The 19,300-nt window shown below is 44.2% G+C and overlaps 1 protein-coding gene across 5 annotated transcripts in view; it reads left to right on the top strand.

Moving 5' to 3' along the window:
- Nucleotides 1-19,300, top strand: part of DTNB (dystrobrevin beta) — a 218,487-nt gene that overhangs the window by 10,471 nt on the left and 188,716 nt on the right. For 4 of the 5 annotated variants that reach the window (XM_085847130.1, XM_085847131.1, XM_085847134.1 and 1 more), the window contains exon 2: nt 12,614-12,681. In XM_085847130.1, the coding sequence (XP_085703256.1) occupies nt 12,614-12,681 (68 nt within the window). Of the gene's footprint in view, nt 1-11,758; nt 11,953-12,613; nt 12,682-19,300 lie in introns of those variants that run through there. The other variant, XM_085847132.1, reaches the window with a different exon arrangement.

Raw genomic sequence — 19,300 nt, 5'->3', positions numbered from 1 at the left:
ATGCCTCCACTGGCATACCATCTGGGCCAACCGCCTTTCCACTTTTCATCTTCTTCATAGCAGTCCTCACTTCATCCTTACTGATCCACCCCACTTCCAGATTCACTATCTCCACCTCTTCCAACCTTCTCTCTCTCTCATTTTCTTCATTCATCAGCTCCTCAAAGTACTCCATCCACCTTCTCAACACACTCTCCTCGCTCGTCAGCACATTCCCATTTGCGTCCTTTATCACCCTAACCTGCAGCACATCCTTCCCAGCTCGGTCCCTCTGTCTTGCCAATCGGTATAAATCCTTTTCCCCTTCTTTTGTATCCAACTTCTCATACAGCTCGTCATATGCCTTTTCCTTGGCCTTAGCCACCTCTCTTTTTGCTTTTCGACGCCACTCCTTGTACTCCTGCCGACTTTCTTCATCTCTCTGACTATCCCACTTCTTTTTCGCCAACCCCTTCTTCCTTATACTTTCCTGTACTTCCTCATTCCACCACCAAGTCTCCTTATCTTCCTTCCTCTGTCCAGATGTCACACCAAGTACCTTCCTAGCTATCTCCCTCACAACTTCTGCTGTCGTTGCCCAATCATCCCACCCATCTTTACCACCATCCAACGCCTGTCTCACCTCCTCCCTAAATTTCACGCAACAGTCTTCCTCCTTCAGCTTCCACCATCTGGTCCTTGGTTCAGCCCTCACTCTCTTCCTCAACCTCACCTCTAAAGTCATCCTACAGACCACCAATCGATGCTGTCGAGCTACACTCTCCCCTGCCACCACCTTACAGTCACTAATCTCTTTCAGGTTGCATCTCCTACTTAAGATGTAATCCACCTGTGTGCACTTTCCTCCACTCTTGTATGTCACCCTGTGTTCCTCCTTCTTCTTGAAATATGTGTTTACCACTGCCATTTCCATTCTTTTTGCAAACTCTACCACCATTTGCCCTTCCACATTTCTCTTGTTGAGACCGTACCTCCCCATCACCTCCTCATCCTCTTTATTCCCTTCCCCAACATGTCCATTGAAATCTGCTCCAATCACCACTCTTTCATCCTTGGATACACTCTCCACCACTTCATCTAACTCACTCCAGAAATCTTCTTTATATTCCATCTCACACCCCATATGTGGGGCATATGCACTGATGACATTCATCATCACCCCTTCAATTTCCAACTTCACACTCATCACTCGGTCAGACACCCTCCTCACCTCCAATACCCTCTTGACATAATCTTCCTTCAGGATTATCCCGACACCATTTCTCCTCCCATCCACACCATGGTAGAACAGTTTGAAACCACCTCCAATGCTCCTCGCCTTACTCCCCATCCACTTGGTCTCTTTGTACACACAGTATGTCCACCTTTCTTCTCTCCATCATATCAGCCAACTCTCGCCCTTTGCCAGTCATCGTCCCAACATTCAGAGTTCCAACTCTCACCTCCACACTTCTACCCTTCCCCCTCTCCCACTGCCTCCGGACTCGCCTTCCCCGTCTCCTTCTCCTCCTTCGCCCAGCAGTAGCACAATTTCCACTGGTACCCTGCTGACCACCGGTACCGGTGGCGGTCGTTGGTAACCCGGGCCTCGACTGATCCGGTATGGAAATTCGTTTTGTTGTCCGCATAATGATTTGGCATAGGTTTTTACGCCGGATGCCCTTCCTGACGCAACCCTGGTCGCCTCTTACGACACACAGGGATATGGTACACCTATTCTAACCGGGGCATACATATATATATATATATATATATATATATATATATATATATATATATATATATATATATATACATATATATATATATATATATATATATATATATTTACAGCTCTGGAAAAAATTAAGAGACCACTGCAAAATTATCAGTTTTTCTCGTTTTACTATTAAAAGATATGTGTTTGAGTAAAATGAACATTTTTGTTTAATTCTATAAACTACTGACAACATTTCTCCCAAATTCCGAATAAAAATATTGTCATTTAGAGCATTTATTTGCAGAAAATGACAACTGGTCAAAATAACAACAAAGATTCAGTGTTTTCAGACCTCAAATAATACAAACAAAACAAGTTCATATTCATTTTTAAACAACACAATACTAATGTTTTAACTTAGGAAGAGTTCAGAAATCAATATTTTGTGGAATAACGCTGATTTCAATCACAGCTTTCATGTGTCTTGGCATGCTCTCCACCAGTCTTTCACATTGCTCTGGGTGACTTTATGCCACTCCTGGCACAAAAATTTGAGCAGCTCGGCTTTGTTTGATGGATTGTGACCATCCATCTTCCTCTTGATCACATTCCAGAGGTTTTTAATGGGGTTCAGGTCTGGAGATTGGGCTGGCCATGACAGGGTCTTGATCTGATGGTCCTCCATCCACACCTTGATTGACCTGGCTGTGTGGCATGGAGCATTGTCCTGCTGGAAAAACCAATCCTCCGAGTTGGGGAACATTGTCAGAGCAGAAGGAAGCAAGTGTTCTTCCAGGACAACCTTGTACGTGGCTTGATTCATGAGTCCTTCACAAAGACAAATCTGCCCGATTCCAGTCTTGCTGAAGCACCCCCAGATCATCACTGATCCTCTACTACATTTCACAGTGGGTGCGAGACACTGTGGCTTGTAGGCCTCTCCAGGTCTCCATCTAACCATTAGATGACCAGGTGCTGGGCAAACCTGAAAATTGGACTCATCAGAGAAGATGACCTTACGCCAGTCCTCTACGGTCCAATCCTTAGGGTCTTTTGCAAACCTCAGCCTGGCTCTTCTTTGCTTATCATTGATGAAGGGCTTTTTTCTCGCTTTGCACGACTTCAGCCCTGCCCCTAGGAGCCTGTTTCGAACCGTCCTCGCCGTGCACTTCGCCCCAGCTGCCGTTTGCCATTCTTTTTGTAGGTCACGTGATGTCATCGTATGGTTGTTGAGTGACATTCAAATGAGTTGGAGGTCATCGCGGTCAGTGGAAAGTCGTTTTCGCCCTCTGCCAGTCTGTAGCTTTGTTGTCCCCAATGTCTGTTGCTTGACCTTGTTCTTATGAACCGCCGTCTTTGAAATTTTAAGGATGGAAGCAACGTGACGCTCACTGTATCCCTCTGCCAGTAAAGCCAGAATGGAACCCTTCTTTTCCTCAATCAAAACTTTTCTTTTCAACTCTCTTGGCATGGTCAATAGTTATTTGTTTGATTCCAATTACTTTTGAGGTACCACTAGCACTGTTTTTGCCATCCAGCTGGTCCGATTGCAAGAGGATAGTGATGACCACAGCAGTGGTTTTTATACTTTTCCTTGTTGAATAAGATTAGGTTCAGGTGATCACCGAATCAGTACCTCACGAAGTAGAATGAGGTGTGCCTGTGTTGGAATTCAACAGACACTGGAATGGAATGGCTGCCATACATGTAGAGATGCTGATTTAATTTTTTTTTGAAATTCCCGCCGAACAAAAAACAACTCCTGCAAACAATTGACGACGCTTCCGAACCCCCGCACATGTTTGGCGAACTTTTGGAGCCTAAAATACGAATGTTTGACTTTGCCATTTTTTCAACATTCGCATCCTTCGCATACCGTTCGCGTGTCCCGTGAAAACCCACCTTTAGGGAGAGGTAGGTGGGAGGATTACTGGTGGTGTCTAAGGTGTGGGAGTGGAAGGTGTGGTGTAGTGCAATGTGGGGTGTGCGGTGTCGTGCCAGAGGAAAATGGGATTGTGAGTCAGTAATGATGGTCTTTGTGCGTCCAAATAAGATGGGGGGGGGGGGTAGAGAGAGAGAGAGAGAGAGATATATATATATATATATATATATATATATATATATATATATATATATATATATATATATATATATATATATTGTTGCGGATTCGCGCCCGCCGGCGTGCGGACGGCCACGTAACTCGAATCGCGGCACGTCGCCCACCGGACGGACAATCCCGTCGTGACCCTCTCGGACTAACGCCGGGAACCAGTCACGGGTGGACCTTTCGGCCACACCACGATCGTGCCAATCGGCCCCCCGCGTGGGATAGGGTTGCTCGCCAAATTCGACCTACCTAAGTACCCACACGGAGGGTAGACCGGGCGATCGCACCTCGCCGCAGGTCGACTTCGGACACGGGCCACTTTAAGCGACCCGTTCCGTACTATCGGGATAACCGAGCGGTGTTATCGTCGGCCTCGACGGTTCGATTAATTATCGGGCGTTTTAGCCCACGACCAACCCTTTACGTGAAGTAAGATGGAGATTCAATAGAGGAAAAGACGAAGCGAAGCGGGAAAACAGTTCAACATAAAGCACATTTATTTCACGATGAACGGGAAGCACACATATACAATTACACCAAAAGCAAATGTAAAAGAAGAAGAAACACAATATTACACAAAAAGCAAATATAAAAGAGAAACACAATGCAGATCTATTCCCGACTACGCGAGCACACGGCAACACTTATGCAGTTTTACTTCACAGACGGCGCCGACAACACATATACCCAAAGCAAAAGAAAAGGACCACCCTCAAGGATGAGGCGGGCCTGGGGCCGAGACCGCGTCGGGCCTACCCGTCTGATGAGCCGCAAAATGGCGCTGGCGCCCCGACTCCGCGGGCCTCGCTGGGACTGACTGGTATGGGGTGGGAACGGGGCCCCCTTCTCGCACTATCTCAGCGCGGGGGGAAACAGGAGGGGGGTTGTTGATGCTCGGGGGATGGAGGATATCTCCCTGTCTCGGGTCCCGCGACGAGCGTCTCCACCACGACCTCGGTCGCGCCGCCGGCCTCTCCCTCCGCAGCTCCCCGACTCCGACACGAGCACCCCCTCGACCGCCTTCGCCGCCGCCACCTCTCCACAGCTCCGTCCTCTTCACTCTGACTACTACCACTTCTTCCCAGCTCCACCGACCACTCTCTCCTGGCGAGCGAACGCGGCCCTTTTTATCCCCCGTGGCTTCGCCCCTTCACCTTTGACCCTTTACCTCCGACCCTTCACGTCTAACTGGCTCCCCATTGGACCGAGGAAAAGTGGGCGTGAATGCTTTTTGATCCATGAATTTGCATATAGTGACCACACTCCAACGTACCTGGAGGCGGGGCCAAATCGCCCCAGCTCGCCGATAGGACGGAACAGAAGTGGGCTTGAGTCGTTTTTGATCCGTTTTCTTCAGAAAGGCCGTGCCTCTGCACCCGCTGCTCGGTGCGCGCCCTGCACGAGTCCAGTATCGGTGCCCACAAGTGGCGCGGGAATAGTGGTGATGCGATGGTTGCGAGGGCGAGTTGTGACGGTAAAGGTCGTGGCTGTTGTTGTGAAGCGGCGTTGCGGTTGGTGGTTGTTGTGTGATGGCTGTTGAGACGTGGTTGGTGGTGGTAGTAATGGCGGCTGGTCCAAAATAAAGATAGTAAAAGAAAAACGGCTATCCTGAAGGGTCGCAGCCCGAGTGAATGACATTTATTCCCTCTAAACAACGGGTTTGGGCCTAACTACACATATACTTACAGAGATATCTCACCTAAGGAACCTGAATGGTGGTTTGTGAATTTCGTCAACCACAACAATATATATATATATATATATATATATATATATATATATATATATATATATATATATATATATATATATATATATATATATGTGAGGCAAAAGATCCCTAACCGAGCCACGTAAAGGTCTGTTTGTGTTGCATGTACCTCCATGGGATGCTCCGCTTGAGTGTTCCCACCTCAAGATGTGGTACGTTATCTCCTGCTTAATCACTTTACCAGTGCTTGTGGCAACATGCGCTCCGCACTGGTCCATCTGGCTTCACTGAGGTGGCAGAATGTTAACAGAACAGCAGGGAGTCTCGGCAGTCACTCCGGATCAAGAACAAGCATGTCCTGGCAATTGCACTCCAATAGTGAGACAGCGAGTGAAGAGGCAGCGAAGAAGAGGCAACGAAGAGAAGAGCTAACAGCTCCATGCTTTTCCCATTTTATAAGCCCTGGGCAAAGGGTGGGGTGATGACCCAAAGTGATGCGCTGTGCCCCGAATCCTGCTTCTCTATTGAGCCACAGCGGCCCGAGCCACGCCATGCCAGGCTTCGGGACCTGAAATTGTCTCAGTTGCTCATACGCTTCAGCATGGGTCATAGCTCCTGACGCAACATCGGGTATGCTCCCTGAGCTGACACCCCTGCCCTGAATGTGCTTTGAGTCCAGTCTGAATGTCAAATAGCAACGGACTTCCCCAGCCACTCACTGGCCCCCTCTCATGAGCCAAAATGCACACCTGGGCCCCATACCAAACTCCCGGATCGCCCTTCTTGCGACCCCTCCTCGCTGCCCCTGTCTCGCCATGGTCTGGCGACTGGATGAGGGTTGTATCAATTCGGTGTGCTCAACCGGGATGTCCCCGGTGAGATGCAGTCGAGCTGTTGATGTCTTCTGCTTGGCCAAGCATCACACAGTCCCGAGAACAGCCCAAGTCATGCAGTACTCCTCCATATAGAGTGGCGAATTGTAGCGATGCAGTGGTACGAGGGGTTATGGGAGGCATTTGTGGTCGAAGTAGTGTGGTTTGGTGAGTGAGGTGCGAAGTAAGGTGAAGTGCCGGTTGGGGATTGGCACGCAGATTTGAACGAAATAATGGCGTGCGATGCGCGGGTTGTGTAGTGTGTCATGAGGTTGTGGTTCTGAACCGTGGAGGCATTGTGGTGTGCTTATTATCAATCAAATATTGAATGGCGTGTGTGCCTGCTTGCTTGTTTTGTACCATGGCTAAAAGGACAGGGTTAGTGCAGGAATCAGAACATTAAATCGTTACTAGACCAAACAATGAGACCCACGCAACGCACTTCATCCCGTTAACTCAGTAGACATGAGGGCAGGTCTAACTGCACGATGACTTATGAAATAACTGCCTGGGGTCACTGGATGTTGGGTGCCATTGCCTTGGAGGCATGCGGATTTGTAGAACCCCAACAATCTATGTATATATATCTACATGTATATTTGTTGGGTGGTCCCGAGACTACCGTTATTCTCAGGATTTCCGTCTGTTTGTATGTAATGAACAGCTCTGGAGGCCAGAGGAGTCAACCGATTTTGATGATACTTGACTGGTAGGTTCATACCAGGATCTCGTTGTCTGCTTTTGATTACCGTTGCTATGGACGCCACCGTTGCCCAGCAACGAGACTTTGAAATTTTTGAAAAATCCCCCCCCCCAAAAAAAAAAACCGCAAAAAAAAAAAAAAATCGGCTTCTGTGCTTTTATGCGCACTATAATCAACCTCTTTGTCAAAAAATTTCAGCCCGATCCGTCAAAAACTGTATGACTAGTATGCAATTATATAGCGACTACCCATGTCGCCTCCCGGCTTGTATATATGTGTGTATATATATATATATATATATATATATATATATATATATATATATATATATATATATATATATATATATATATATATATATATATATATGTAGGTGTTGCCACTGCTTCACCAATACAGAACAATGACAAATGTGTAGCCGTGGGACTTGAGGATCGACTTGGAACACTCCGTTCTCAAGAGGGAAGGGCCAGGGCTCGTGTAAGAACGGCAACCGGTACTTGTATAACAATCTACAGCTGCAGCTGCAAAAAGTGTCCCCTCTATTCCTTCCCCTTACTCTTGTTTTCCTCAAACCACCTTTCCCTTCTCTCATCCTTCCTCCCACACTCCCTCTCCTCTTTCGTCTTTGTTATTCCTCCTTCTTCTCCTTTTCTGATCTTAACCACCTCCCTCCCACCCACCTTGAACCAGGTGTCTTCCACACATCAATTCAGCTTTTACAGCTTTTGCTATGTCCTGGCGTTAGCATCACCACATCCTCAGCTCTGCATGCTCGTTGTTCCCTGGCAGAGAGTCTGAATCCTAGGTCCAAGTATCAGCAAGCTTTCAGCAGGTGTCTGCCTTTAGGGCTTCCTCTACATGCCATTGTAAGCATTTTCTGTATGAAACGTGGAAACCACCGAACTGTCTGAATTACTTATTGTGATGTGTAGAATAATTCTACTGCCTGGATTATAATTTCAGCCATTCGATTACAAACGACCAGCCCTAGCCGTTTGACAAGTCGGCATGCAATTAAACGCACCACGGATTGTAAAGATTGTGTAACACTGATGGTGTGTAACTTTTTAAAAGGTTCGAAACAATGCTGCAGTAAAGTTCTGATGCAAAGCTATTTAATTGTGCACGTGTTTGGAATTGATTTGACTCCCATCAACATTGTTTATTTTGGACATTTTGAAGGTGTTTTTCTGGTTTTTTTTGTCTGGTGGTCACTCGTGAATGGAAGAAAATGAATGAAATCTGGTCTTTACCCCGTCGAGCATGGGTTGGAATCCCGACACAGCAATAAACTGTCACCCTGGTGTTTCTTATGTAGGGCGATGCATCGCTTTGTGCCCGGTCCGCCGGAAGGACGTTACGTCGGAGGACCCTCCTGCCAGCACTGGTTGTTGGTGGACCTTAAAGATCCAACCCTGTCTTTCACGAAGAGTAAGCGAGCCATCGCTGGCACCCTAAATAAACTAAAAATAAACCAATGTCACCCGCAGGGTGACCCGTATCTTGCCAAAAGGTGACCACGTGTGACTTCTTTAAGGTCACACTGAGGTGAACAGAGCTGCTATCCACCAGGAGCGACTCCTTGAGGAATATCTGCCTACGAGAGATTCCGATGAGAATCGTTCTACAGAGTAACCATGAAAAATATGCTTTTTCCTCATAACGTCACCAAATGACGTCATAATGTCTCAAGCTTGACATATCTAGAAAGCACTCATCGAGGTGTTCAATTTGAGGTACTACACGATATGGTTCCTAAAACTTGAAAATTTGACCTTGGGGTCAAATATGTTTGACCTGAGGCGCTAACCATGAAGGTCAAGGCCAATCGCCACCAAAGCTTAATCAGCTGAGCGCCAGACCATGAACTATATTCCCATGAAGTTTGAAGACGATCCGATCAAAATTACTCAAAAAATAAGGGTTTCATCGACTCCCCTGATTTGCGATAAAGTGACCTTGACCTTTGACCTTGACCTTCAAAATTTTATGCGCTGAAAGGGACCTCGATAGGCCTCTGATATGCGAAGTTACAAAAATTTCCAATGACAACTGTGTTCTGCAGAGTGATTTATACGTGATTACAGACCAAAAAAAAAAAAAAACAAGAAAAAAAAAAACATATGAAGGTCAAGGCCAATCGCCACCAAAAATTAATCAGCTGAGCGCCAGACCATGAACTATATTCCCATGAAGTTTGAAGACTATCCGATCAAAATTACTCAAAAAATAAGGGTTTCGTCGACTCCCCTGATTTGCGACAAAGTGACCTTGACCTTTGACCTTGACCTTCAAAATTTTATGCATTGAAAGGGACCTCTATAGGCCTCTGATATGCGAAGTTACAAAAATTTCCAATGACAACTGTGCTCTGCAGAGTGATTTATACGTGATTACAGACCAAAAAAAAAAAAAAACAACAAAAAAAACATGAAGGTCAAGGCCAATCGCCACCAAAAATTAATCAGCTGAGCGCCAGACCATGAACTATATTCCCATGAAGTTTGAAGACGATCCGATCAAAATTACTCAAAAAATAAGGGTTTCGTCGACTCCCCTGATTTGCGCCAAAGTGACCTTGGCCTTTGACCTTGACCTTCAAAATTTTGTGCACTGTAAGGGACCTCTATAGGCCTCTGATATGCGAAGTTACAAAAATTTCCGATGATAACTGTGCTCTGCAGAATTTTTTATACGTGATTACAGACAAACAAACAACAAAAAAACAAACAAAAAAAACAAACAAACATACAAGCTGACTAATATATCTTGCCAAAACGTCGTTTTGGCAAGATAAAAATCCTTCGACGGTGGAACATCAGACCTGGTAAGCCTGTTCCAGATGACACTTGAGCCAGAATCACGTTCCCCCGATTTGTCCCATAAGATGGCAATGACTTGATGGGAAAGGGAAGATGAAGAAGAAATAGAAGAAGAAGAAAAAGAAGAAAGAGTCCCATCATCTACTTTCCTTAATAAAATGAGACATTTCTTCACAGATTGTCAACTTTGAACACCAACAGTGAGTGTATGGTTGAACGTGCCTGGTGTTGGCTTGATGGTTAGGGTGGTGGGCTTGGGATCTTAGGATCCTGAGTTCAAATCCCACTCGGCTGTTGAATTAATACCAGGTGGGGTTGGCTGCCAGTCATCCTTCTGAGGTCGGCAAAATGAGTGCCAACTTGTTGGTATCCTGTGTCAGAGTGTTGACCAGTCCAGGACTGTGCCCATTAGAAAGGAGACTGCTTAGGCAGCACCAACGCTCTGCGCAGAATGTGGTCCCGATGGATGGATGGTTTGAAGTGCCTGAAATTGCACTCAAGAGAGGTTCCTGTTATGTGATAACTTTTCTGCTCTCTTATTCAAAGAAGAGGTTTTACATATAGTATGTGTGACCTTAGTGACATCTGGTGCAGCATCTGATTTGCAATCTGCTTGTTCAAATTGGTATTGGCATCTGAATCCCTTATTAACGTGCAGGAAAAACAAACAAACTGCTGAACCATCTGTATTTCTTGAATAGCAGGCACTTTATTTATTATTATTATTATTATTATTATTATTATTATTATTATTATTATTATTATTATTATTATTATTTCGTTCCTTGTTTATTTTCCACACCAATGCCCAGACTTTGCCACCGAGTAATTGAATAAACCAACTTACCACGAGGTGGCAGGCCACGTTGCCCCAGACAGTTCGGCAGGGTTTGTCGATCTCGAAGCGCCGAGATCATTTTGTGATGAACCATCCTCGTTGGTTTGTATACTCACAAGGTGTCGTGAAAATGCATCCTTTGCAAGGCAATTGCGTCCGTTTTGGTACTTTCGGGTCGCAAGTTCACGAGAAATTGGATTCCCCCAATTTGAGACGCCCTCCACGTGGTTGATGAGTTATTAAGAGGAAAGGGTCTAATTTTGCTTGATGATGACGTGCAAATCATTTCATTGCTGCCTCACCCGGTGAATGCAAAATGGAATCTACACTCCCTCTCTTGTTCTATAATCCCAGTGCTGCTTCGACGAGCTTTCGGAGGAATTCCTTCTTTTTTTCTTTTCTTTTTTGAAACGTGCTGCACAAAACCCAGAGTGCACGTGCGTGTGTCCTGCAGAGTAGGGGCAGCATTCCATTGATTTTCAAGCGATGCTGGACCTTGTCCAAATGCCGGGTGCAGTGTGCGACACCGCACCTCAGCAAGTGCCTTGCAGTAGCCCTCCAAATTTTACCAAAATCCAGTGACTTGTCAATTTTGTGAGCCCTGAATCAGGCATGTACACCACATTCAGTTTACATATTTCAAGGCTGCTCTGTTGCTTCAACGTTTGTCATCCTTTTTCCGAAGAATGGCGAGCAATGCTTTCTGCTGGCATAGTCTGAGTACCATTTGGCATGCAAGCTGCTCTCTCTCGTCATTACTAAAAAAGATGTTGCAATTGCTCTGCAGTCATGGTGGAAGTTCAGACATCGAAGCATTCAAACCATGAAGACGGCGTGGTTACAGGTTGCGTTACTTGGCCACCACAAACACCGCATCCGCCACAACTGCTCCAAATAAGGCAGGTGATAGTTGTGGTGCCAGGTTCCAGTATGCTATAAGCGGCCTGACCGTGGCATGTCGGCAGCCCACGCCCATCGCGGTGTCGCCCACCGGACCTTGCATGAGCACACCGTTTGCATTGGTTGAGCAGTGCCAGGAATGTGAGGGCTCAAAACAAATTATTAACCAGCCTTGCTGAATAGTGGCGGGAGTTCGTGAAACCATTGTAGCTGTCGTCTACCTGCGAACACTTAGCCTGATCTATCGGTTGTCCTGCAGAGTTGACGCATCTTCTCCATGGTGCAAAGCGTAAGGTACACTGTGTATTTTTTAAATTCTATTTTGCGGTACAATGTGGGTTTTTTTCATCTTTACTTCGACGTTGGTCTATTTGTTCTTCCCATATGAGCACGCGAGTCAAGATGCTAGGCTTCCAGGCTCAAATCCCATAATGCCGTGTTGATTTGCTTCAATGTGCTTGTAGCCCATGTAAAGTGAAACTGATGTCTTTTAATCATGCTGTCCAATAATCAAGGACTTGGACACTGGAAAAAAAAAATCAATGTGCTTAGTGTTGCTCTGAATACAGTGAGGACCTTGGCAAAAATTAACATTGAAAGCTGTTATAGTTTTTAACAAACTAATCAATCGATCATAAGTTTACTTTCACTCCAGATGACTCAGAGATGATCCCGACGCAATTAAGCACCTTTTTTTTTGTTCTGATTTGTATTCACTGATGTTTTGATTCAGCAGTGAATAAGGATGCGGTGTCGTGAGCCGTAGGATAACCTGGAATGCAGAACATCTTTCGGAGTCTTTTTGACCGCAGTGTACAGACGTATTTGGTGTCCACAAAAGAGTGAACACAATGAAGAAACCATAGAGTATTTATTTGTTTATTTATTTATTTTTCCTCCTGCCTTCTCTCTCTTTCTCTCCCTCTCCCTCCTCTTCCATACTTCCCTCACCCAGGATGATAGATGATCGCGCACAGGCGCAGAACAGCATGGCTGATCGAAGGCAGCTCTTTATGGAGATGAGTGAGTTTGGGAACCTTTTCATTACTGCATCGTACCTGGGGGTACTGGCCTTGACAACTACGGATGTTAACTCACCTTGATCTACTTTGAGTAGTGTCTGAGATTTGCTCTCATAGCAGTGGTGAATGAATTATTGACAGCGGGCTATTAGCAGTAGGAAGCCCTGAAGCTGACTTTGGTGTGGTTGCCGTGAGATGCATCTTCATTATTGGGGCTGGAGTTGGAAAAGCAATATTTGTTTGATTTTTCTTTTTCATCCATGTTATAAGCATGTGCCTTGTCCAACTGTCTGGCATGCTTACCCTTCAACTGTCTAGTCTGGGTTTGACTCCTATGCAAACTGTCGGGTTAAACTGTCGGGTTGGTGTTACGTACGCAGGGCGTCAAATCACAAGGGCGGTGTACGTTAAGGATCCCACGGTGTCATTCTCAAAGGGTAGTCGAGGTGTATCCGGTTCCCTGAACTAGTTGCAAGTTCATGTCCGAATCCCCTTCAGTCAAAGACTGGCCAATAACGTTTCATTGCTGATGTAGCACAAGGAAGTAGGAATAATCAGGACCCTTAAAGAGGGGGTAGTTGTAATAAACGTGTCTTATTGTGACGCCATCGGTTACGTCTGCCACTTACAGTGCTTGGACGTGGGTACTTGTGCAATATTGCGGAAGTGAAATCGTGGAATGCAAATGGAATCACAGTTCAATGTGTTTATTTTTCTCATGAGAAATGCCACCATTTATGTGCTTTAATAGGCATTGTCATAATGTGTATGGAAAATCTCCGAAAATCCCAAGAAAGACAATTGAGAGTCGAATTTTGTGCCTCCATTTGGCCCCTTTTTATGGAAGAAAATGCAAAATGTTCTGCTTTCTTTAACATCATCAAGGGAAATAGAATTCGGAAGCAGAAGAACAGGAGTGTGCGTTCACTCCCAGGATCGCTCGTTAATATCGATAAGGATCGCAGTCTTTGGCGTTCCTTGTTGTTCTTGCAATCGGTCACAACCTGTCAAACACAAACAAAACATCCAAGCTGGATGGCAGATTGTCCAATGGAATACTGTACGAAGGTAAATCCTGCTCGGAGCTCCTCAAGTCGGTCGGTGTCGAGAGCGGAACAATCGTTTTAGCTTTCCCGCGGGTGTCTGGACATGTCATCACATGGTGAATCAGTCAAGTCCAACAACACCATTCCTTTTTGTTTATGGCCATACAAATGTTATAACGACAACGATGGATGTGACTGTGAGTGCAGCTGATTCCATCGTTATCATGAATGGCTGCAGTGCGACGTACAAGTATTTCCTGTTGATGTGTTTTCACATATAATGTGCCTTGATGCAAATTTAAATGGATGAACATTTATTGATATTCTCAAGGCAATTGCATGATTCTTTTTTTTCTCTCATTTTTACTGAAGAATAATGTGATGAAATTGTCAAACTGGGATGAGCAACTTGAACCGAGTTGTCTTACAAATATACTCATTAAACTACGATGCGTTGAAATGATCATTACCCCCACCACCGAAGATGAAGGACGTTATGTTTTCACCCCTTTCTATCGGTTGGGTGGTCGCTCGACTACCCCGTTACTCTCAGGTTTTCCGTCTGTCTGTCTGTATGTAATGGACAGCTCTGGAGGCCAGAGGAGTCAACCGATTATGATGAAACTTGACTGGTAGGTTCATACCAGGATCTAGTTGTATGCTTTTGAGCACCGTTGCTATGGATGCCACCATTGCCGAGCAACGGGACTTTGAAATTTTTGAAAAAAAATCCCAAAAATATTTACATTTTTTTTTTTTCCGAAAATCAAAAATCGGCTTCTGTGCTTTTATGCGCACTATAATCAACCTCTTTGTCAAAAATTTTCAGCCCGATCCGTCAAAAACTGTATGACTAGTATGCAATTATATAGCGACCACCAATGTCGCCTACCGGCTTGTTTGTCTGTCTGTCTGTCTGTCTGTCTGTTTGTTTGTGTACAGGATATCTCAAAAAGTTGTTCACGGACCGGATGAAATTTTGTGGACAGGTTGAGTGTGTGACAAGGACGAACTGATTATATTTTGGTGAAGATCTGGATCCGGATCCGACTACTATAATTTGTCATTCTTCACCATTGAGAGATGGGGCTAACAATGATATATAGCACGATATCGCAAAAAACTTTGGACGGATTAGGACGAAACTTGGTGTGCAGGTTGGGTTTATCGCAAGGCCGAATTGATTCGATTTTAGTGAAGATCCGGATCTGGATCTTGATCTGAATATGAGAATTATTTAACTTTCAAAGTGATTCTTCACCATTGAGAGATAGGGCCAAAAACGATATAGTACTTCAAGAAAAAAAGCATGATATTTCAAAAAGGTATTGAGCCCAATATGTTCTCGTGGATCAGGCATTGCGTGGGGGATGTATTTGCTCTACCGAGTGTCCTCATTTTAAATGTTAATGCATGAATTTCTCGAAATATGTTTCCCATAATGAACTGTTTCCCATTTTTCAGGGGCTGTGTACATATTTTGTACATAATCATGGTGGAATTTTTGATGCACATCTCCCTCCTTGTATGTTCTGTGTGCTGTCATTCACCCCCTCCACCCCCACCCACCTCACTTTCTCTTAACCTTTTACAGTGAGCTAAGGTTCATTGAGGAACCTGTACCGATATTACAGGACACGCAGGGCAAAAGTATCGGGAGATGTCATTGTACTTCAACATCAATTATGACATGGGGATACAGTGCAAGGAAGTGGAACCCGGGATCCCAATATTGTGAGCTCAGAGCTCAGATTGGAACACGAAACAGAACAACCTTCTTTCCAACTCACCTATATCCTCCCAGCTTTTCCTTCCTGTCTAACTCCTTTCCTTCCTTTCTCTCAATTTTATTCTTCTCAATGCACTCATTCCCTCCTTCCTCCCCATTTTCTCCATCCAACCATTCACTGCAGGTACGCAATATGCATTAAATGGCCCCTTACATTTCAAAAGCTCATTGCCAATTGTTAAGTTCTTTCAAAGCCATTCGCCACACAACATGCTAAGACAGACTTCCTGAAACAAAAATTGAGGTTTTTTTTCTGATTGACACAAAATGAGCTTGTTGTACGTTTGCGGTTCGTGGAAGAGTTGTGGAACTGAGAGCACAAAGTTGTAAACTACATATATATATATATATATATATATATATATATATATATATATATATATATATATCTTCTTCTTCTTTCGGCTGCTCCCGTTAGGGGTCGCCACAGCGGATCATCCATATGATCCACATAGTGATTTGGCACATGTTTTACGCCGGATGCCCTTCCTGACACAACCCTGGTCGCCTCTTACGACACAGGGATATATATATATATATATATATATATATATATATATATATATATATATATATATATATATATATATATATATATATATATCAGATGGAGGGGGGAGTAACCAGATAATGAGCACCATTGATGTGAAGCTCGAGACGCGTAACATTGCAATGAGTAAATGGTTCAACTTGAATTGCTCTTGTGCAACTACTGCATGCGAATATTGGGAAGGGACTAAATTGGACAGGAACTGATGTAGTTTCTGCAGAAAGGAGAGAGGAATTCATAAATGAGGGTGAGCAGACAATTCAGATGTAGAGTGTGTAACACCAAGTTGGTCAATGAACTCGTGTGACCTTGTTGAAGTGAAGACTGGATGATGCAATGGGCAGGCAATGCGAAACAAGATTGCCGCCTGGAAGAAAGACTTAAAGGCCGTAAACTTGACTTTGCAGAGGGAAGCAGCGGTAAACCTTATGCCTTGACTTCCTGTCACAAGAGACCAATGATGTTCAGAGCTTTCGACTCCATCGCGCCTCGTAGTGTGTGAGCCAATACCCACTGTGCTGCTCCGTACCCTCCTTGACGCTTTGCTCAATGAAAAGTTGTCGAGTTCCAATAATGATTTGGCATCATCGCGGTTGGTCATCAGGAAACTCCAATGGTCCAGTATTCTAATTGTCCGTTTGGATATTCGTTTGTGCTTGACAGTTTGTGACTGATTACAAGAACAAGGAATGCCAAAGAATTCAGTTTGACAGTTAGGCTTTCTGATAAGACAAAGATATGACGTTCAACTTCGAAGGGTTTTTACACAAATATCTTCATCCCTGCCAACGAAGGTGGATGGAGGTTATGTTTTCATCCCTGTCTGTCTGTAAGCGGAATATCTCAAAAGATTATGGAAGGATTCAGATGAAATTTGGTGGACAGGTTTGGTGTTTGATATGGACGTATTGATTCAATTTTCGTGAAGATCCGGATCCAAAAACCAGAATTTTAAAAAGTGATTCTTCACCATTGAGAGTTCGGCCAGAAACGATATATAGCAGGATATCTCAAAAAGTTGTGGACGGATTCGGATGAAACTTGGTGGACATGATGGATGTGTAACAAGAACAAGCAATTCGATTTTGTCCAACAGTGGGACACAAAACATGAACTATTCAGCCTGGCGGAGGTCGCTTTACCGAGTGCCGTTCTACTCATCATCATCATCATCATCATCATCATCATCATCATCATCATCCCAAGGTGTTATCACTGGAAGCCCACATCCCCAAGGAAACCAGCCACACTGAATAGATTCCCACAAAGATCAAGTATAAGAAAAGGGTGAAAAGGTTTTCTCTGGGGGGGGGGGGGGGAGGAGTGGAAGAGAGCTGAATGACAAAGGGCAAAATGAGAACAGACTGGCAATGGGGGTGACCACAGGCAGACAACATACCGATGCAAAGAATTATATAAAGGGGAATGGCAGGCAAAAATGGGGGTGGTGTATCAGTGAGTCTATAAAGGCTCAGAGCTAAGTTTGGGATTGACATTGAGGTAGCGATGAGTTGAAGGGCATCTAAACAAATATGGTGGATTGAAATCTGTTATTCTCCATATTGACAGTTTGCCATTAGACTTTGGCATTCTTATCCAGAAAATTGTTCCATGAGGATACAAGTTGGTCATTTGTACAAACCAGACATAAGATTTTTTTCCCAAAACGCTGCTCCGAGGTACTTCGAGAGTAATGTAGATGCCATTGACAGAGCGTTTGTCGAGCAGTCCTGGATGTTAAATCATCTAAACCCAAAATCAATAACTGTACTCTGCACACGCTAAGCCCTGGTAGATTTTGTACGAAAAGCCCAATTTTGCTCTTCTCTTGCCATTCCGATAATCATCTCTTCTTCCTTGAATCTTCACTGCACGTGTAGGCCACCGGCATACATCACAAACACTACGTCATGTTTCATGTTCTTATCTGCGTAATTTGTGTTCCTTGCATTCTGTTCTGACTTTAATTTAATTAAAAAAATTTTTTTTAACCAAACTGAGACCTCTGTGCTTCCGAACGTGTACTTGCCTAATCATTATGCTAAAAATGTACGCATCGCCTCTGGAAGTGCTCAAGTCATGAATTCCACATCTCTGCACCGGTTTAGTGCAGAAGCATCACGCACGTTATTCCTCGCTCATTTTTTTTTTTAAACACAGAGCAAAAAGCGTTTTGCCCAGATGCTGTTTCTTGTCTTACCTTGAGGCCGAATACGCAGAAATAGCAGCAAATAGAAAGAAAGAAAGAAAGAAAGAAAAAGATGTTTTGTTCATTCCCTGTTTGCATTTGTATTCCAGTCGCCCTGCTAAGGACGCTTGCAGAGGAGATTGTGCTTTTGATACCTGCTTTTGCTGTAACTTGTGACAGGTCTGTGCGAGTGGATTCCTGCCTTACTTCATATATCACCAGCCATTACCTTCGAGGCACATTCATAAACTTCAATGAACAAGATACTCATATTAGTGTGAGACATGCAAAGGTTTTTGGGTTTTTTTTTCAACAAATATGGGAATATAATTCACAAGAAAATGTGTGTGTGTGTGTGTGTACAGTGTATATATAGAGTATACACTGTACATATAAAACAAAAACGACTCTTCTGACTTTGAATAGGACATGACGCTGATTTGATGTGCACACGTAAACCACCGCATCACCTCCAAACTGGGATGGCTTCCGCAGGGCTGCTCAGGTCTTCAAACTGAGATGAAATGGTCACAAGTAAATGAATGCAGAGTTACTAAATGGTTTCACCCTTTTTATGTTCTCATCAGGACAGCACAATGCAAATTTGTTGGCTGATGACCAAGCTAAGTCCCATTAAATAATTAGAACAGTTCTCGGTCGAGTACATACTGTATGTACTTCCACCAGGCTGAACAGTTTATATTTTGTATCCCATTGATAGACCGGATCTGAATCTGGATCTGAAACAAAATTGAATCGACTTGTTCTTGTCACCTAACCAACTCATCCACATAGTTTTGTCATAACTCGTCCACAACTTTTTGAGATATCATGCTATGCATTCGTTTTTGGTGCCATCTCTCAATGGTGAAGAATCACTTTAGAAAAATATAAAAAATTCTCGTATCCAGATCTGGATTCGGATCTTCACCGAAATCAAAGAAATTTGTCCTTGTCACACATCCAACCCGTCCACTAGGTTTCGTCCGAATCCGCCCATAACTTTTTGAGATATCGTGCCATATATATTCTTTGGCCCGATCTCTC

The sequence above is a fragment of the Eptatretus burgeri genome, chromosome 11 (assembly GCF_056783735.1).
Source record: "Eptatretus burgeri isolate ZD-2024b chromosome 11, Ebu_testis_v1, whole genome shotgun sequence".
Taxonomy (NCBI): Eukaryota; Metazoa; Chordata; class Myxini; order Myxiniformes; family Myxinidae; genus Eptatretus; species Eptatretus burgeri.
Note: the sequence above shows the minus strand (reverse complement) of the source record. Positions and strands in the feature narration are given on the sequence as shown.